Source organism: Lissotriton helveticus, chromosome 5_1, assembly GCF_964261635.1.
Source record: "Lissotriton helveticus chromosome 5_1, aLisHel1.1, whole genome shotgun sequence".
Lineage (NCBI taxonomy): Eukaryota > Metazoa > Chordata > Amphibia > Caudata > Salamandridae > Lissotriton > Lissotriton helveticus.
Genome location: NC_136065.1, coordinates 565,879,638 through 565,901,626, shown reverse-complemented (window position 1 = coordinate 565,901,626; position 21,989 = coordinate 565,879,638). Strand labels below are relative to the sequence as shown.

Genomic DNA, 21,989 nt, shown 5'->3' with positions numbered 1-21,989 from the left:
GACCTTCTCCCCCTTCCTTATTATTTGTGCCACACACTAGCTTACAGGGGTGGATATTAAAATCACCCAACAGTATGTACTCTGCATCGAAATGTGTATTCTGACTGACTAACATTAAAACAGCAACTAAGCTAGCAATGTTACTATCGCTATTGCCCCTGTTCCCGGAATTATAGAAGTTAATATATAGGGTCCTCCTAGTGGGACTGATTTCCCTTTCTACAATAAGGATGTTGGGAGAGACGGTACTGATCTGTCTTAGAGAACCCTTCAGTTCTAGAGAAAATAAAATTAAGAGACCCCCCTTAGCTCTGCCAGCACAGCTAGGGGTAGCCGCTTTGGCAAAGCTGGTAAACCCATCCATCCAGAAATTAGGAGACGTATCCCATGTTTCCTGTAGGGTGATAACCTTGTGCCCCGAGACAAAGCTAATCCACCCCTTATCATTACGTTTGGAATTAAGTCCAGCCACATTCCAGCTTAGTAGCTTGCATGCCCCAGCTTCACCATTCGTTTTGCTCCCTACCTCCTCTGTCGCACTGGTGGAGTCGACTGATAGACAGTCTATGTCCTCCAGACCCGACAGGAGGGCAAAACGGTTTGCAATGGCCAACACAGGACCCTCCTGAGCGTTCTGGTGGTCACGGGGTTGAATGGTCAATGGGGTAGTTGGGCTCCTTGGGGGTTGTGGACGTGTGTGGTTGTTAGTCCTGCCCTCACCTAAGGGTACGCGCCTTCCCCCCCTGCTGATCCCAGGGCCTCTAAGTTGCGACATGCGCACAGGAGGAGGCTAGAAAAAACCCAGCGGGACAGGTCTTATTTGGTCCAATAAGGATATGTCAGAACCATCCCAAAAAAGTCTATCCGCTAGGTTAGCCCTACTAAAATTAACAACCACACAGTCTCCTTGGGTTGAATTCTGTTGTTTACCGATCCAGCCCACCCTCCTTGCAAAAATGATCTCATCTGCGATGTTCTTGCCACAACATTTGTCCGCACACCACTTGTTAGTTTTAGCCATAAGGTCCATGGAAGATTCAACCTCCCCATCCCTTAAAGGAGGCACCCCAATAAAAACGGCTACCAAGGGGGACGCTTCAGGTGGCAAGTTAAGTTTGTATTTACTATGGGATGCTCTGACGGGGTCGGGAGTGCAGGACAGGTGCTGCGGGCGTGGCTGCCCCTCCAGGGTTAGAGGCGGTGCACCCATGGCTGGGGGTAGTGTGTTGATAACCCCTGCACTACTCTTAGGTTGTGATGCCGCACATGGTGCCTGTTCCAAATCCCCCCTCCCAGCCACCTTCCTCTGGCCCTCACCCTCGGAGCACATCGCACTATCATGTGGGGCCATATGGGGTGGAGGGATATTAATGAGTCTATCAATTAATGCGCATTTCCTAAGTAAACCTTCTAGGCAAGTGTTTAATAATAATAATAATAATACAGATGCTTGTAAAGCGTGAACAGCTACCTCTGAGTGAGGTGTCCCGGCGCTAACGAGTCTTTCAGCAGCGAGCGAGTAGCCAGGAGGAAATTCAATTTTTATTGCATAAAAAGCCAAGTTTTTAGGAGCTTCCTGAAGCTAGCTTCTGTCGTGGCAGATTGGATGGCAGAGGGCAAGGTGTTCCAGAGTTTCGCTGTGCCAGCCGAGAAGGACCTGCCTCCAAGTCTAGCTTTCCTCACACGCGGGATAGTTAGCTTAAGCATAGAGTTAGATCGCAGCCGTCGCTCTTGGTGATAACGGGGGAGTCGAAGTTTTAAATAGTTGGGGCAGGTACCTTTTAGCGCTCTGAACGCCAAGGTTAGCACCTTGAATTTAATTCTGCTTACCACTGGGAGCCAATGTAGCTCGTGCAGATGCGGAGAGACATGATGCCTAAAGGGAATGCGTTTTATCAGTCTCGCAGCCGCATTCTGCACGATCTGTAGGCGTTGCACCAGATACTTGGGCAGACCAAGGTAAAGGCCATTTGAGTAGTCTAGTCGAGATGTAATTGTCGCGTAAACAACCATTTTGCGACACTCGACTGGTAGAAGAGGCAGGAATTTTCGAAGATTTCTGAGTTTATGCAGGCAGCCGGCGGTAAGCTGTTGTATGTGCGGCAAGAAGGAGAGATTCTCATCCCATCTTACTCCCAGATTTTTTGCATGGGCTCCGGGAGATGGGGCTGGGCCCATTTCAGGCGGCCACCACAAGTCCGGGGGGGATGTTTATGTTTTCCAAAGAATAACACCTCCTTTTTGCTAGCATTCATTTTTAGTTTATTTGTGTTCATCCAGCTAGCCACGTCTCGAAGACAGCCCCTGATTTTACTAAAAGCTGCCTCCGACGTGTCTTTATAGGGGAAGACCAATTGCGTATCATCTGCATACGAAATTGCCTTGACCCCCCATTTAGCAATCAGAGTGAAAAGTGGGGCCAGATAGACATTAAACAGCAAAGGGCTGAGTGCCAACCCCTGCGGGACACCGCACCAGAGGCGTTTGGGTTTAGAAGAGAAGGTGCCCAGCGCCACTTTCTGGGACCGATCTGTGAGGTAGGAGTGGAGCCAACTCAGTGCCTTGTCTCCTAGGCCTATGTCCTTCAGCCGCAGCAGCAGTCTGCTGTGATCCACTGTATCAAAAGCAGTTGATAGATCCAGGAGCACCAGCATAGCTGATGCTCATGAATCTAAGGACGACCTGATCGACTCAGCAACCTCAATAAGGGCCGTCTCGGGGCTAAAACCGGCCCTAAAGCCAGACTGAGTTTCATGTAAGGCGCCTTTTTCTTCAATGAAGCTATTTAGCTGACGTTGGATCAGCTTTTCGAGCATTTTTCCAGGGGCTGCTAGAAGGGAAATGGGTCGGAGAATGCTCAGGTCATCCGGCGCACCATTAGGTTTTTTTTCAACGCGAGGAGCGTGGCCTGTTTCCAGCAATCCGGGAACGTGCCAGTTTCAATGTACGTGTTCCATATATGTAAAAGGGGAACTACAATTGCATCCGACATCAATTTCCAAAGTTTAGGTTTTAATGTGTCCACAATGTCTTTCGCGATCCCAACATGTAGTGGTTCGATCCTGGAGACAAAAAGATCCTCTAGTTTGTCCCCCAAAAAGTCATTTGGCAAGTCTGATGGACATGCGCTGACAACGTTGTTATCCAACAATCCCCTAGTTGATTGGATGATTGTCTGTTGCCTCTGTTCAGGCTGTCTGGCTGGCAGGGTTGGGGGAGGTTCCTCAGCTGAGGGGCATATGGGCCGAGGAATGACAATAGTCACAACGGGGTATAATGGTACCGGGGGGGGGGGGGATTAGATGTTATATTGCCCAGATCCGGAGGGGTGGGTGGGACGGTGGTTGGTAAGGGGGTGGCTGTCAAACCCAATTAAAGGTCAGCATTGGCAATTTCCTTTGTTAATTCTCCCACCACCGATGTCAGGTAAGTCATGATAGAATTAGAGTGTCTTGGGACCTTAGCTTTCTTCCCACCCTCCTCCATGGTTGTGGCTTTCTTGGGCTTACCCATTATCAGCGGCGGATGTTAATGGAGTGGCCCAGCCCGGCCTCCTTCGGCCCCGGACGGCCACAGACGGCCCGCCCGGTGGCTGCCAAATATTGCCAGGTTTAGTACCACTCAGGCGCGCAGGTGCGGCGTCCCAGGCTCGTCAGCCAACTGCTCAAGGGAGCTTTAACATTACAATGGGGTTGGGGTCACACACTACTCACACACCAGCGGGATCGCCCCTAAGGACTGTGGTAAGTGTAGTTTGTGTTCCGCGATGCATCTTCTTTCGATTCTCTGCTATCTTCGCTATCTTCGCCATCCCTGAACACGTGTTTTGGGGTATTTACCCCCTCATCAGCAGGGATTAAGCCATGTTCTGGGGTTGCCGGTGGCTGCCAAATATTGCCAGGTTTAGTACCACTCAGGCGCGCAGGTGCGGGGTCCCAGGCTCGTCAGCCAACTGCTCAAGGGAGCTTTAACATTACAATGGGGGTGGGGTCGCACACTACTCACACACCAGCGGGATCGCCCCTAAGGACTGTGGTAAGTGTAGTTTGTGTTCCGCGATGCATCTTCTTTTGATTCTCTGCTATCTTCGCTATCTTCGCCATCCCTGGACACGTGTTTCGGGGTATTTATTCGTACATTTTCTTTAAAGAAGGCTACAGTATTCTTTCAAGCTTCGAGGTTTGAAAGAAATTAAAGAGCCTTTGTATACTGTATTTGGAGGTATTAGCCGTAACAGCACGTTATCAAAATCAGTTTGATCATTGCACCTCATGTTGGATCATCGTCTTATGCTGTGCGGCAGCATAAGAGAGGGTATATTTCGTAACGTTAAACAACATTCACAGTGGAGTCTCAAGTGTGTATTTTTAGGAGACCTTCGGATGTCGCTGCTTTGAGGGCCCAAATAGGGCCTCTCCGATCAGATGGCACATAGTAAAACCACCAGCAGGGGCCCTGGGCGGAGATCTACACTTCTGCCTTCCTTTCAGTCATACCTGAGGCGTTTCCTTTCCAGCTTTCCCCACACCCCAGCCCTGGAAGCCTCCTTAAGATTACAAAATCACGTGCACTGGTGTTTCACGGGCATGCAAGCACCGTTTGACCACTGGACAGTTAAGGCCCAATGCTCACCCTTTCAACAGAAGCTGCAGTGGGACCCGTGCCCACCGCCCCTCTTACGATGCTGGCTGGGGGCGTGCAACACGAAGAGGAGTCTGTTGTGCAACACCCAAATGCCCAAGAGTGGGTGAGAGCAGGCCCAGCAGGAGCGCCCAGTAGCGCTTCTGGGCGCTATATTTTGTCTTGTGGATTCTCTTCATGCTCCAGTGTGCGGACCATGTCTGTTTTGTGCCACATGAGAGCAGTGAGGAGCTTGAAGGGGCAAAGTGTTATCGGACCAGATGCCCGCTAGTGCTCTTCGGAATAAACGTTGAGGGAACGAACAATTGCCTCCCAGCAGATGGCATCGGTACTTCCTGATGCCACGTATCCATTCCTATGTAGCACTGTCTTTTTGCACCCTTTGCCGCATTGCCTGCACTGTGGAACCAAAAACGTCTATTATTCAGGCCATAGCCATTCTGGGTGAACGTGTGCTTTAAAAAAAACTGTTAAGTGAAAGAATACTCCTAACTTGTACTGTGTTTATAAAGGAGCGAATCCTGGAAAAACATATTTACCGCCACCTCAGTTCTTATTTGAAGGAATACCAACTGCTCAGCGGCTCGCAGCATGGGTTTAGAAGTGAACACAGTACGGAGACGGCGTTAACCGTTGTTTTTAACAATATTCGACAACAGGTTGATGCTGGTCATACCACCCTACTGATCCTTCTGGACCTGATGGCAGCCTTTGATACGATTTCTTCCTGTAGATTGGTTGGGAGGCTCCAGGACATAGGGATAGAGGGTTCCACACTCAATCTGTTTTCATCGTTCCTCGTGAACCGCTCACAAAGAGTCAAGATAGGCCAATTTCTTTCCGGACCTAATTAATTGTTCTGTGGAGTCCCCCAGAGATCCTCATTGAGTCCTACTCTTTTTAATATTTATGTAGCCCCGCTCGCCAGCGTAGTGAGGTCCTTTGGCCTAGAAGTGCTATCCTACGCTGATGACACTCAGATCATGATTTCCATTACTGAGAGTGTCTCAGCTTCAGCAGTGAAATGTAAAAACTGCATGTGGGCGGTGGCTTTCTGGATGGTTGAGAACTACCGAAGACTCAATGGGGATAAAATGGAGGTCCTAATTTATGGAGACAATAAGGACATCTGGTCGGAGGCTTGGTGGCCTGACACGCTTGGACCCTGCCCTTACCCTTGTTTCAGTGCCAAAAATGTAGGCATCACTGTTGACTCCTCCCTTTCCCTGGGTTCACAAATAAATAGAACTGTCTCTACCTGTTTTGGGATGATACAGATTCTCAGGAAGATCTTCCGCTTTCCCTCCCTACCCTCACGGAAACAGACAGTGGTGGCCCTTGCGGTGTCTAGATTAGACTACTGCAATGCCCTTTATGTAGGAATAAACAAGGGGCTCCTACACCGCCTTCAACTGGTAAAGAATGCCGCTGCTAGGCTGGTAATGGGCCTCCCCAAATTCCACTCATCTTCAGCCACCATCAGAAGCCTGCACTAGCTCCCTTTGGGGAGGAGAATTGTGTTCAAGGCCTTATGCCTGGTTCACAAAGCCATCCACAATATGGGGTCAGAAGCCATCAATAAAATGTTTCAAAGATACTTCCCCGGCAAGGATTTCAGATCTGCAGGCAAGAACCGGGTAACAGTTCCCAGGATTAGGAAAGCCAAGTGGGGGGGGAGGACCTTTTTGCTGACCGGAGCTAATCTGTGGAACTCCCTTCCTTCCCCAAATTTCGTAAGGACTTGAAGACCTGGCTCTTCACCTGTCCTAACCTGTAAGCCCTGAAAACTATGGACATCTCTGGCTCTGATCTCTCTCTGCAGCGCCTTGATGCCCCTGGGCTAAGTTCACGCTTTACAACATTTGTATTAATTCATTCAATGCACCCAATGCATTTTCATTCACTTTACACAGAGAGAGGTTGACGGTTAGGGGTCAGAAGCCATCAATAAATTGTTTCAAAGATACCTCTCCGGCAAGGATTTGAGATCTGCAAGCAAGAACCAGGTAACAGTTCCCAGGATTAGGAAAGCCAGGTGGCGGGGGCCTTTTCGCTGACCGGAGAAAAGCTGTGGAACTCCCTTCCTTCCCCAAATTCCACTCTGGAAACTCACTCCTTATTTCGTAAGGACTTGAAAACCTGGCTCTTCACCTCTCCTAAACTGTAAGCCCTGAAAATTATGGACATCTCTGCGCAGCGCCTTGATGCCCCTGGGCTACGTTCATGCTTTACAACACTTGTATTAATTCATTCAATGCACCAAATGCATTTTCATTCACTATACACAGAGAGAGGTTGACAGTTAGGGCCCGATTAGGATGGCGGGCGGGACCTAGCGGTGCAGCGACCGACTTCCCGCACCACTGTCTCTTTGTGATATCCACATGTGAAAGGCTTATTCTCTGAGCCCCAGCGTGATAAATGATGGACTATTGCTAGGACTGCCTGAATCTCCCGCACAAGAAATTGCCTAAAAAGAGCTGAGGATGTGATGACATTATGTCCTGGCCATCACCTGTAGGAAAAGGGCCTAAATGTTCGCCCTCTGACATAACGACACAGATGGTGCCTCACCTGATTCACATGGAAAGGGTGGGGGGAGGAAAACTCTACTTTTAGGCTCCGGGTGCGGGCAGGGCTGAAAGCGAATTGGGAGGCTAAAAGCAATATTTCATGACAGCTGACAACTTTATAGCTCTTATGTGGGCTCCTGCGGTGACAATACAATTGGAGCGGCATGCTTAATAGATAAAGGCACACAAACAGCGTGCTAGCTACTGCTCACTCCCGAAAAACAAATACAATCCCTGTAGAGGAAAAGCACGTTGTTGTGCCTAATGTAGAAGAAACTCAATAAAGAAAATAGTACAGTACTGTGTAACAACCAAGTAAAGGGGCCAGTGGCCATGGGAGGTTACACATGAAGACATGGCCCTACCAAGGAGGGACTGACAAGCCTCATAATGAATCAAAACACAGCATTTACAAAGGACAAACATACAAGCCAATGAAAAGTAAAGGTGGGCGAGTGGGTGGAGCTTCTCTCCGTACTAAACTACCCCAGCTCTTTACAGAGCAGCGCTTACGCACTGGCTCACGCTCGACTAAAAAGGATCAACAGTAGTATTGGTGTCTGAATTATGCAAAATTGTCATGTCCTGTGCCTGAGTTTTCTAGATTGATTATATTTTGACAAGCTATTTTAAATTAGTGACTTTCGGTGGCATGTTTTTCAAAGTTTTAGTGTCTTTCTCAGCATCTACAGCATATTTGAATGTTAAATGTAGCAGCGGTTAACCAATACTAGCTTAAATGTCACCTTTATAAGACAAAGCTATTCTTCTGCTATATACTTTAAATTGGGGTGATACTTGCTCAAAATAATGGGGTTCTGTAGAGCTGTTGATTACACCTGAAAAATGCTAGTAAGCAAGATGTTTCCCACCACTGGTCAGCCATTTCAGGGGAAAGTAGGGTCCATTTGACAAATATGCTCTATCAGTCTAAATGTAGATTTTCCACAGCCTTGGTGGGCTGAGAATCTGGATTTTATTAAGGACACGGAGGCTAATATTATGCAATAAATCCTTTATTGCCACCACTCAGCAGCAAGAAAACAAGGAAAAAAGGTTCTTAGAATAGAGAATACAGAACTTCTAAGAACATTCTAACAACAACAAAACTCGTTCTCATCATCTCCTATTCCTTCTTTTATTGCTGCTGCTCAAGAGATAAGTATTGAATTGCATTGGATTAAGAAAATATTTTATTTGTAATGGTTAAGAACAGTATTTAATTAATAAGAATAATTATCTGGCATTTTAGAAATATTAGATAGTATGAAATCTCAATGTGTGCCAAGTCAACAAACACAATTTTTGGGTTTTGTAGTGGATACGGTGGAAGCTGTTTTGAGACTTTCAAAAGAGAAACTGAAGAGAATTCTAAAGGAATTAAAAAATGTATTAAAAATTAAACGTATCTCTTTAAGAATGTTGGCACACATTGTTGGTCTTTTATCTTCTACAATTCAGGCAATTTTCCCAGGTCCTTTACATTACATGGCATTACAGAGATTAAAGGCTTTGCATTTGAGGAATGGTTTGAAATATTCAGAGAATGTATGTCTTACGCTGGAGGCAAGACAGGAGTTAATTTGGTGGCTGAGGAACATGGAACCTTGGAATGGGCAAGCAATTTTTGGAGAGAATGCGGATCTAGTTGTAGAGTCAGATGCAAGCTTGGAAGGTTGGAGTGCAAGATGCGGATTGCTAAGTACTGGCGGATGTTGGACAAATCAGGAAAGAAAGCTGCATATACATTGTTTGGAATTATTAGCAGGTTCTTTTACAATAAAATGTTTTGGGAAAGAGACTGCAAGATGCTCGGTTATTTTAAGGATGGACAATGTTTCGGCAGTGAGGTATGTCAACAGGATGGGTGGTCCACGTTCGAAAGGTCTGGTAGATCATGCGAAGATTTTTTGGGCGTATTGTTTTGAGACAAACATTTATGTTCAGGCAGAACATATCCAAGGAAATACAAATTCAGTAGCAGATTGGCATCCGAGGAATTTTTACGATTCCAGCGATTGGGCATTAGACAGGTTGATTTTTGCGAAGTTGAATCTTTTCTGGGGCCCGTTTCATGTAGACCTTTTTTGCGAACAGAATAAACTCTCAGTTAGAGAGGTTTTTCAGATGGCATCCGGATCCAGAGGCTCTGAGGATAGATGCTTTTCTCCAGGATTGGAGAGGTCTTCGACCTCATGCTTTCCCTCCATTTTCAATGATCAGCAGAGTAACAGGGATGATTCGGAAATGGAGGGGAACAGTGGTGGTGATCACACCACTTTGTAGCCCACAAGCTTGGTACCCTATGATTTTGTAGATGTGTGTGGATTACCAGTTCTTCTACCAATGGCATGGCTTGTGGCATGGAAACTTTCAGGAGAGTCTGGAGAAAGCCAGGACTTTCATCTGAGGCTTCAAAACTCATTGAAGAATCATGGGCATATGGAACAAGGAAGGTATATAAGTCAGCATGGAGTAAATGGAAGGGTTGGTGTGTGGAAAGGGATATGGATCCCGTTTCAGCAGATGTAGTACATGTCTTGAATTATTTATCTGATTTGTATAAAAAAGGTTTGGCTTATAGGACCGTGAATTTACATAGATCTGCAATTTTGGCAGGTCATGTTCTGGTGAATGGCATTACTGTTGGACAGGACATTATGGTTAAGAGGTTGTTAAGAAGCATTAGGTTGGCTAAACCCCCTGGTCCAAGATAGACGTCATTTAGGAATGTGTCTCATAATTTACATTTTCTTGAATCATGGGATGACAATATGAATTTAGATCTATAGGATTTATCCTATAAACTTACTATGTTGTTATGTCTTCTTTCCTTCAGAAGAGTTTCTGATGTGCGTGCTTTAGAAATAACAAGCAGGTGTTTTACTCCTGAGGGAATTTGTTTTAACATTAAACAAAGAACAAAAACTAATTCTTCTTCAGTTTTTTATCTGTACCTATTTGAAAAGGAAAAGTGTGTGTGGTGCGTTGTGTGAAGGAGCATGAATGTAGAACGAGACCATCCATTGACAGTTGCCCTGAGATCAGTCGTTACTGATATATTGACCTACTTCATCCTTAAAGAAACACGTTTGTCTAGTGTGTCTCAATATCTGATTCTTTTTCCTTGATCTTGAATTATTTACACAATTTTTCAGTGTGAATTTGATTGCTTTAAAATGTGATAAATGGCAATATCGGACTCAATATGTTTACACTGTTGTTTCAAAAAGATTCTTACTTGCAAAATGAGTAAAACTACTGAGGTTGCATGCGGCAACTCGCCCTTCTAAGAATGTTCAGAAACTCTAGACAAGGTGGCACAACAAAGCAAATAGGATGATGCAATACCCACACTGAATGTATTCATTCCCTCAAGGTGCCAAAGGCAATAGACAATAGGAGCTGATATGAAACGTCTGAATATAAATTATAGCTCATTGAGAAAATGCACGGTGGTAGTGGAGTTCCGCTCAACATCAATCCACTTTGGTCTCAAAATGGCGACCTAGAAGTAAATGAGCAAAGCCTTTTCAGCAACAAATCCATGAAAACGTTCATTGACCCGCTCATAGGCTTTTTCTGAATGCACCTTGTGAGTTAGCTCAGGAATGTTTGACTCTGTTCTGTACTATGTACTATGTTAACATTCATCAAACTTGAACGCTGAGATATCTCAGTAAATTCCAATGGGTACCTACCATCAAAGTCCATCTCATAAAATGAAGTTATTATTTAGTCATATAGATAGAGATAAAGTCTTTATTCGGTTAAATGAATGACCATAAAAGTTATACAACAGAATAAAAACAGATAAAAAATGCTTAACAGTACACATGTGATGCAAAATGCATTATAATCAAGACCTAAGATGCAAATGGCAAAACAGGTACAATTAAAACAGTTGCTCCAGTTGTCGTGTAGATATATGAGGAGTTAAACCAATGTGCATAGATGTTACAAAAAGGATAGCACATGTGAAAACAGAATAGCACACAGCGGTAGGACATAATAACCTCAACTACTGGTGGTAGAGGTCTAAAGGACATTGAGTGGGATTTATTAATAACCAGGAAGAAATTGCTTCTTAAGACATAAGCCTATTCTTTAGTTCATAGATGGCAAAAATGGGTCTTGTTGGTGTCCTTCTCCCATGTCACCCACTAAGCATGGGTGTTAGCAAGGAGAGGTCCACTCTCAGCTATAGAAGGAACAAAACAAACAGGGCAAGCTGATGGGGAGCCCAAGCCCATGAATGTGGGTGAGGCCAAGAGGAGCTCAGCAGGGGTGCATGTCTCTTACCTCAGCTGTCTAATTCACGATAAACTCACAATTTAAATTAGGTGGTTGGTATTGGATGTATGGTGATCTCAAGCTTAGTGGGGGGGGGGTAGTTTCCACGGTCTGCTACATATTCTGTTGAGAATGAACAGTGCATTTAACATAACTGAGTACAGGGTAAGAATGGCAGGATAACAGAAAATGACAATTTCAGGAAAAGAAATAAAAAGGATGAGGCAGTGCTCCTGAAATGCAGTTAGAGTAATGGTGAGAACCAAAACCAGCTGGGGTACTATGGAGGAAAGTAAACAAGTGTTCCTTTTGTTGATGTGTCCTTACCATTGTTTCACTGAGTTTATTCATTCTACATGCAAATCTGGTTGTCATTTATAGATGTAACATAACACGAATCAGATTACTAGGGTAATGACAAGAGGTGGGTTAGATTCTACAAGGTCTTATAAGCATTCTATGTCAGAACCATGGTTGCAACCATGTCCTTCCTTGGCACCTCTACAAAGAAAGCTTGCTCAAACACAGAGTGGTGGAACGCCACAAAGTCTTGTATCTGTGGTTTGTGCTTTTCCAAGTGATTGGAGGGGCTGAAATAGAGCTAGAACAAAAGCTATCAGACAGGACTCCCTCAGACCATGGAGCTATCTTACTACAGCCCATGTCGGCTAAACTCATTCCCTTCTCTATCATGCCTGGTACTCACATTATGGGTACTCGGTTCTGCTCACTCAAAAACTACTTGACACTGTAGTACAATTTTCTGACTGACGAGTGTCTCTAAGGGTGCTCGATCGAGACTAAGCAGAAAATAACACTCTGCTTTGTAAAGTTGATCCTAGCATTCAGAACTGCTGACCCACCACAGTACATCAATGGTAATGCGCCTCATGATCTGCTGCCCAACCCTCCTGCAGCAGAAAAGGAGAGGCTCAAATGCTACAGAGGCAAAGAGAGAAAGGACGACAGACTTGTGAGGTAGAGATGGAGAGATGGGGTGGATGGATGTGTAAAGATACCCTTCCCTGAACCCTAGTAACATTTTACTAACCCTAAATGCTACCCATCGCTTAACACAAATACACATATAAATATATTTGATATAAAAAAATCCTAATAACTGGTACATTGTAAAGTAAGTGCTCAAAATTATTATGCATAAACAAAATATATCCTAATGAAATGCATGAGTACTCAATGTAAATCCACATGTTTTACAATATGTAAACCCACAAGTTTTTTTTCAATTTGATGTTAAATTTGGTTTATCATTGTAAGGCATATTAAATTGAGTACTCATGTATTTCATAAGGATATATTTTGTTTATGTATAATAATTTTGAGTACTTTTCCCTGAAACAATTAGGGTTTTTTCTACCAATAATGTTTTTCCACCAATATGCTTTTCCCTATATAATATATTTTATTTGACTATTTGTGCATGCTTAGCTATAGATATTTTGCACATTGATGCAGGATATTTTTTTGCCCTACGGCCAAGCTTTTTATGTGGCCATGTTTTCATCTGCAAAAACAACAGTTGATGGACAGAATGCAGAACAATGTCATACATTCACCCCAGTACAGAGATCTGGGCCTAAATCCATTATTTTTTTTGCTCACCATGCCTTTCCAGTTGGAACCCAGCCATATGCAAATCAGTCTTGACCCTGTGCCCCATGGGAACTGTCTGATTTTCATATGGCCATGTCTGAACTGGGATGGCAGAGTGGACTAAAGAACGGTGATGGACTAAACCCAGATCTTTTGACTGGGTGTGAGTGTTTGATTAGTTCAGATGCTACGTCCATCACCACCCCCTTTTGTACCACTTTGTTCACCATAAGTTGGCAGGGTATGCTCAGGCATGAGTCCCTTGCTCACATTGCCACTGGATTCAAGCAAGCCTGACTGAAGATGGCTGAAATGTCAGAAACCGGTCCTAGGAAGCTTGTTTCCAGTCCAAGGAAGGCATGGCCTGGCAGTTCGGGCTGGACTGTTCCCATGAGGCACAGGGTCAGACTGATTTGCATATGGCCATGTCTGAACTGGGGTGGCAGAGTGGGCTAAAGAACGGTGATGGATTAAACCCAGATCTTTTGACTGGGTGTGAGTGTTTGATTGGTTCAGATGCTCCGTCCATCACCACCCCCTTTTGTACAGCTTTGTTCGCCATAAGTTGGCAGGGTATGCTCAGACGTGAGTCCCTTGCTTACTTTGCAACTGGATTCAAGCAAGCCTGGCTGAAGACGGCTGAAATGCCAGAAAACGGTCCTAGGAAGCTTGTTTCCGGTCCAGGGAGGGCATGGGTTGGCAGTTCGCGCTGGACTGTTCCCATGAGGCACAGGGTGAGACTGATTTGCATATGGCCATGTCTGGACTGGGGTGGCAGAGTCGGCTAAAGAACGGTGATAGATTAAACTCAGATCTTTTGACTGGGTGTAAGTGTTTGATTGGTTCAGATGCTCCGTCCATCACCACCCCCTTTTGTACCGCTTTGTTCGCCATAAGTTGGCAGGGTATGCTCAGACGTGAGTCCCTTGCTCACTTTACCACTGGATTCAAGCAAGCCTGACTGAACACGGCTGAAATGCCAGAAACGGGTCCTAGGAAGCTTGTTTCCGGTCCAGGGAAGGCATACAACAAGGGGGGGTGATTCAGTTAAGGAGGTCAGAGGCTGGAATCTGTAACAAAATATTTTATCAACTACAATACCTCTGACACCATAGATAACACTCTTTCTTTTTACCACAAAAGTCCCTTTTATTGACTTTGGGCTTTTAAGCAGATAATTTTTTCCATTATTATGTCTTTTTTATATATTGGTATTCACGTTCATTTCAAAAAGCTTTTCTATTCAACTCTCCTTATTTTGTATCATACATCACATTTAGGTTACATAAATTTTCATACAACAACTCTGTACACAAAATATTGAATAAACACCATATATACATTTCCAGTTATAACATAATTTCATTCTAGACAAGTTGGTATAAAAACTCCTAATAAATCATCATACACATGATCGATACTTTTTTTGTCAAAGAGAGGTATTTTTTTCCTCTCTGTCCTACTTCTACTATCGAAACTGTTTAACAAGGGTCAAATCTTTCTCTATCCCTCAGTTGTATCTATTTTTCAGGTCCTATATGGGGTTGGGGAATATATTTTTATACAGTTATGCTACACGGGGAAATTAATCCTTTCCACTGTTCATTCCCATGAGGGGAATCTGAAGTGCATAAAGTCCTCCGAACCACTATTTATTGCCAACGCGTTTCGACCTTCTCGTATTCGGACCAGATGTTATTTTCATGTGCGGTCTTCCTCAGGGCTATGTGCTTATGGGGTAGGACATCGTAATACACCCTTTGTCTTCTACGTCCGTTGTGGGCAGTTTTGTCCTATCATTTCGGGATCTTTCTGCTGATTTTTTTCTTATTTTTTCTTAGTTGTGTGAAGCAGTACCTTTTCCTGTTATTTCAATGTTCCGCTTTTCCGCTTTTCCTTCAGTCCGCATTCAATTCCGGATGTCGGGGCCTCTGTCGATACAACTGAGGGATAAAGAAAGATTTGACCCCAGTTAGACAGTTTCGATAGTAGAAGTAGGACAGAGAGGAGAAAAATACCTCTCTTTGACAAAATCAAGTTTCGATCATGTGTATGATGATTTATTAGGAGTTTTTTTACCAACTTGTCTGGAATGAAATTATGTTATAACTGGAAATGTATATATGGTGTTTATTCAATGTTTTGTGTACAGAGTTGGTGTATGAAAATTTATGTAACCTAAATGTGATGTATGATACAAAATAAGGAGAGTTGAATAGAAAAGCTTTTTGAAATGAAGGTGAATACCAATATATAAAAAAGACATAATAATGGAAAAATGATCTGCTTAAAAGCCCAAAGTCAATAAAAGGGACTTTTGTGGTAAAAAGAAAGAGTGTTATCTATGGTGTCAGAGGTATTGTTGTTGATAAAATATTCCGGTCCAGGGAAGGCATGGCTTGGCAGTTCGGGCTGGACTGTTCCCATGAGGCACAGGGTCAGACTGATTTGCATATGGCCATGTCTAAACTGGGGTGGCAGAGTGGGCTAAAGAACGGCGATGGATTAAACCCAGATCTTTTGACTGGGTGTGAGTGTTTGGTTCAGATGCTCTGTCTATCACCACCCCTTTTTGTACCGCTTTGTTCGCCATAAGTTGGCAGGGTATGCTCAGACATGAGTCCCTTGCTCACTTTGCCACTGGATTCAAGCAAGCCTGGCTGAAATGCCAGAATCCAGTCCTAGGAAGCTTGTTTCCGGTCTAGGGAAGGCATGGCTTGGCAGTTCGGACTGGACTGCTCCCATGAGGCACAGGGTCAGACTGATTTGCACATGGCCATGTCTGAACTGGGGTGGTAGAGTGGGCTAAAGAAAGGTAATGGATTAAACCCAGATCTTTTGACTGGATGTGAGTGTTTGATTGGTTCAGATGCTCCTTCCATCACCACCCACTTTTGTACCGCCATGTTTTCATCTGGACAATTTTTCTTTCACTCTAGCTTTCGTATGTATAGTAGTATATTGGATCAAAATTTGGAAATATAGCCAACTTGGGCTTAGTATTTAGTTTTCAGTATGACGCAATACTAGGTTGTTTTATGACATTTTGAAGTAACATTTGATTGTTGGAGATCAATACGCTGCATATCATTTTATTTAATTTCAGTTTGCAAAGTATTTCTTTAGAAAGATTAAGGGCCAGATGTAGGTAAATTTTATTTTACCACCTCTTAAATACCGCATCATACCGACTCGGTATTTAAGAAGTGGTAAAATAAAAGTACCTAGATGTAGGTAAATGCAGATGTGCATTTACCGAATCGGAAACAATCGGTATTTACCGATGTGGTAAATACCGACCGGTAAATGCCCATGCATTCCTATGGGCTTTGAAGCCCATAGGAATGATTGGGCATTTACCGGTCGGTATTTACCGCATCGGTAAATACCAATTGACACAAGGGTGCAGGGGGTGTCACTTTGACACCCTCTGGCACCCCCAAAAGAGGCTCGGGTGCCATGTGGCAGGCATACCTGCCCTAAGGGCAGGTCTGCCTGTCATATGGCATAGGTGTGCATGCACACATGTGCATGCACACCGGAATCGGTATTTTACCATCAAATAGTATTTGATGTTAAAATACCGATTTTTTAATGCTTGTGGGACTCAGAAGAGTCCCACCTACATATCAATTTTCCCTATTCCGTAGAAATACCGACTCGGTATTTTACATAATCGGTAAATTTACCTATCGGTAAATTTACCGAGTCTGTAAAATACAGGGCCCTACATCTCAAATTGCATTTACCGGTCGGTAACGGCCGAATTCGGCCGTTACCGACCGGTAAATGCCTACCTACATCTGGCCCTTGGATTTTGGATCCAATACTATTTGCTATTGATATCTGTGTGGCTGCACAGTTTCAAAATGGTGGTCCTTTAGCCCCATTTGTTGTCCCCTGTCTATGTTTTTGTATGTTGCAATATTTATATCTTCGTAATCTATGGTTACTATCATGTCATCTGGGCTCTGTGGAGCCGAAATGCGTCATGGATGAATAAACCTTTGCCCTTTTCTCTCTGAATGTCTGAGTGAGCGTGCCTTCCTGGATCTTTCAGTGTGTTGAATAATGGAAATCACATGTGCACATCCATCTAAAACCACATATGCGTCAAAGCCTGGGGCTGGTGTGCCTACTCTTCTTTCCATCAGAGTTTTAGTCATTCTTTTTTGGTTAAACCATGTCTTGAGTTTTTCGTAATTTAAAGTCAAATGCATATTTAATGTGTACCAAAACGAGGCATATTTTTCTGCGCTGTCCATCAATACTAGAATGGGTTTCTATATCTGGTTTAAGTACACTGGCCAGTTAGTACTGTTCTATTGAAAATATATACAGTGATTATTTTTATTGTAAATTACATATTTTATTCAAATCACATGGCCACACCGTTGTGGCAGCAGCAGATTTTATTATTTTCTTGTTTTAGATTTTGTGAAATATGATTGCAATAAAAAAAATTACAATTAATTTATTTGACAATACGTGTCCATATAAATTAAAACAAACACATATCAAAACTATACGGAAACATAAAATATAAAATCAAGAAAAGATCACTTTCTTTCAAAATAAGCCAGCAGCAATTTTAATTTGTGAGGTGTAAAACAACAATAGATAAGCAATTTTCCTTTAAAATTGAACACAAATACACTCTTCTAGCCTTATGTAAGTGGGGACTCAGAGTAGACACAAAAACAATTGAAGATGTTCTGTATGTGCAGTAGTATCTTCACGGTTTGAAAATGATGTAAAGTGTTTTAACTACAATGAAATATCTCCATGTGGAAGGTCTGTGATAGGTGGATTATGGCAGAAGACTTTCTTATTCACATTCTTATTTCATCCCATTTCTCTACAGGATATGCCATCACCAATGCGACAGCGACAGTGGCAGCTGCACAACTGAAGCAAGCGGTGGCACTGGGGCAAGATCTAGCTACGTTTGCTACATATGAGGCCTACCCAGCTTTTGCGGTTGCTGCACGTGGAGATGGATATGGGACATTCTAGAAACTTGGACTAAATGTTAGCCTAACATACTCATATCAAGGCATAGATTTTATTATTTTTGTCTAGTTCATAAATGTTTTTGTTTTAACATACCCCTTTAGCTCTTGAATCATATATTAATGAGAAAACATAGATCTACATAGTGAACCTTTTATGAATTTTTATGGGACAAATATTTTATACACTTGAAGAAACAAACATTGCCACTAAACAGAGGTCTCAGGTATGCTTTGTTCTGTTTAGTGAATGATAATGTATAGAAAGAAACATAAACTTAATGATGAGCTGCGCGAAGTGTAATGTCGTTTATGTACTTTAAGAAAATCTCTGATAACATTTTGCAAAAGGCCCATTCCTTTCTATTTTCAACATATGGCGCACAACATCATTTTGTGTTGCTCTATCATGTATAATCAAATTGGATTTAATGAAAGACAACACAGACTCCTTGTGTACAACACCAGCTCCCCTTGCCTAAAAGAATCACAACTGTGATCTACTGTGGAGTCAAGAAAGAAAGGAATTGAAACATGAGGATGACACTACGCCAACACCATGTAATGGAATTTTGAAAGAGGCTGTCAAATCCATGATGCACAGTATGTGCACGAGGGAAACTGGTGCTTAGGACCAAATGAATAAAAACAGAATGGCATATTGGGCAAATATGTTCTGCAAAGATCAGAACATAGTTTTCTTACCAACTTTCTTCCCATGCTTTGTATAGTAACTCTGGGTAAGCAAGTTGATTGTAAAAAGGAAAAGGTCTGTTGAGCAGCACATTTGTGACAAACGGTTCACAATCCAGTGTTTTTCCATATATTTATTGCGTACTATATTCTTTTGCACAACTAAGGTTTTCTATGCGTAGGAAACTTTTTTTTATTCTTTAGTTTTAAAAGTCTTGTTTATAGATTTATGTTTGTAAAGCTTTCAGGATTTACATGGTTATCACTTACCATAGTTTTATTACACATACCATAGTTAAGCATTAGCAGGTGTTTACATTTGAGTGGATTAGAATGATGTTGTGTTGTGCATCCTCTTTCCCTTGGTGTGTTCATGTCTCCATTGCCAATGGCACAAACCTCTCACAAAGGCCTCCTCCAAGGATAAAGATTTCAGGGTTAGAGGTAAATCGGTAGGAATTGGAAGTCCTCACCTCACCCTCTAACATTCATTGCCTGACCACATCTATACCAGATCCTATCAGGTCCTATCAGGTGAGCGGCAAGAGTCATGACAAGATTCTTTCTGTTCCACTGCAGCAACTGTATCCTAACTATCTGGTCGATCTATTAGTTTAGAATTTGCACAAGAAGAAAACAAGGCATGAAAACCTCTCTTCATCCATTACCATGTGCCCCTTTGTTCTTTAATGGTCAAAGCTTCTGATACCACTAGTGTCGCCAATCAGTAACAATTTTTGATGTCTTCATCTTCAAATAAACTCAGCTTTTGCTAGAATTTAGTTGTTTTAGGATTGAGGAGTTAAAAGGAGATGTAGTCATACTGCTCTCTGCACATTTGCTTGTGACAAGAACTTTCCAAGCTTTGTGGGTACAGAACTATAGGTGCAATGAGATGGAGCGTTGAAACATGCTTAAGTCTCATTCTTAATTCGAGCACAGGCCTTCTTTAGGACAATCTTTAAGATGGCTCTCTGATGAGTGTGATATCAGTTTACTATTATTAGGTAGAGTAAATAAGCTGCATAGCATATTTCATGGCTTTGATTGACATATAGATTGAATAATTAAAACCCTATTACTTATAGATTTTAAACTTCAAATAATATTATAACATAGACGTTCATCTCCAGAAGTTTATATTTTTTACCCAATAATAACATTAAGCCTGGGCGGAGTTTGCGGAGTTCCCCTACGCTGAACTCTGCTAAGTATAAAAAAGCGGCGGAGTGCATTAGATAAATGCTGTTCGCAGTGATTTTCAGTGCCGGGTGTTTGTCCGCACTGTGCAATCATCACGAATGGCACCATGCACTGCGCAAGTGGGGGTTGCTTCCTTTCTGCCACTGGAGTACATTTTTTACTCGAGCAGCAGCTTTCTCAATGTGCATGGTCGCGAGCATATGTGACCACTCGCAATGAGAAATCCGACCACCCGCATTAACAAATCTCGCCGGGAGGTTGATTTTCCAGGCTTGCACTCGCCAACCTGACGTTGACGAGTTTGAGCGAGGAAAAAAATTCCTGTCCGCTAAGTGGAGCGGAGTTTTTGGGAACTCCGCAAGATCCGCATAACGCAGTGTGTGAAAAATCACCCAGGGTTAAATAAGAGGGGTTAATTAGGGTTAAAAAGTATATTGCCCTTAAGAAACCCTCTTAACTCTCTATTCTTGCCACTGGCTTCATGACTCCTAGGACTAATGGTAGCAATAGCAGTCCCAGGGGCACCAAAAGGAAGCCAGGATATCATCTACATAGTTGAAAGACCAAGCTTAGCTTTGAGTCTTCTGGACAATGTGAATCACTTGCATATCATGAAAGTGCAAAACATAAATCACAGACTCAATTAATTTGTTTAATTCACTGAACTGAAATTACCCTCCATGTGTCATTACCACAGCAAGCATAAACTTATTTCCTTCCAATTGCTTTGTGTGTGTCCAAATATATCTGTACCATATGTGTTTTCAGTAGCTTCATAAGAAACTATTTGTTACGGAGTCCACTCTTCTATAGTTTTGTTTTTTCCCTTCCCTAAATGTATAATAAACATGTACTCAATGAAGGCTATTCAATGCAAGATTACTTTTTGTGAATATATCCAAAAAGTTAAGGATTAAAGCTGCTCTGTAGTTGTAAAGATCGCCTTAGTAAATCACTGACTTTACTGCTGTGAGCTACAGATGCATATGTGTCTGAGGGAGAAGTGACAGTATTACAGAGTGCAAGAGCACTTATATTTGTACTTTTAGTACTATTTTGTATAGTGATTTAACACTGTGAATAAACAATGTGCGGTAATCTTTTATCAATGCTTTGACAATCACATCTAACGAAATTAGGTGTTACCTGAATTGGCAATATAAACTCAAACTTTTAATATGTTTGTAAATCTTCTTGGCAAAGGGAGGCAATTGTGTAATTCTTAAGTAACTGGAGGTTGGTAATTGGACATTGAATATTGATTAAAGTTTATTTACTACAGTGAATCGTCGAGTGTTATCTGTTCTTACTTTTTCCCAGCGATCATAGTTTGAAAGGTGGTTATCTCCTGTTTAAGGAGACAAAGGTCAGTATTTCTGATCTCCCAGCCCCATAACAATTTTCCTGTCTGTTTTTTGGAACTTCCATTCTGAAGCAAATAACAGGGTCTTATTTATTCATTTTATTTATTTATTGCAATTGAAATTGTAGCCATTAGACAGCATATTATAAAACACTAATGCAATTCTATTTAATTGTATAATCAGAGATTATATCTACTCGAACCTGCTTCTGGTCATTAAATGATGGTGTATATTGATGCAATACTCAAAGCAAGCAACGCTTTTCTACAATGTAATTCTGTAAGTATTGGTAAGGAGGAGTAACGTTTGCATAAATGAAATGACTGCAATGACTAACTGACTTCAGAGCACCATTATGTAAAATTGAGAACTCAAATTCCCAGACTAAAACTGAGCGCCTTATTTAGAGTTTGGCAGATGGGCTACTCTATCACAAATGCAGCGGATGTCCTGATCGCCATATTATGAGTGCATTATAGACTATGGCCCTTATTTTGACAAAGCATCCCATCCCATATCACAAAAAAGAGAATGATCAGTCTAAGATGTGCACAGATAACTGTGAGAGCAGGCTAAAGCAAATGTTAGAGTAAAAG

The 21,989-nt window shown here is 42.6% G+C and overlaps 1 protein-coding gene across 2 annotated transcripts in view; it reads left to right on the top strand.

The window, feature by feature from the left end:
- The window catches only part of A1CF (APOBEC1 complementation factor), a 238,756-nt gene extending 217,446 nt beyond the window's left edge, over nucleotides 1-21,310 (top strand). For both annotated transcript variants that reach the window (XM_078642914.1, XM_078642913.1), the window contains exon 12: nucleotides 17,986-21,310. In XM_078642914.1, the coding sequence (XP_078499040.1) occupies nucleotides 17,986-18,137 (152 nt within the window). In that variant the 3' untranslated portion in view covers nucleotides 18,138-21,310. The remainder of the gene's footprint in view (nucleotides 1-17,985) is intronic.
- The last annotated feature ends 679 nt before the right edge of the window (nucleotides 21,311-21,989 follow it).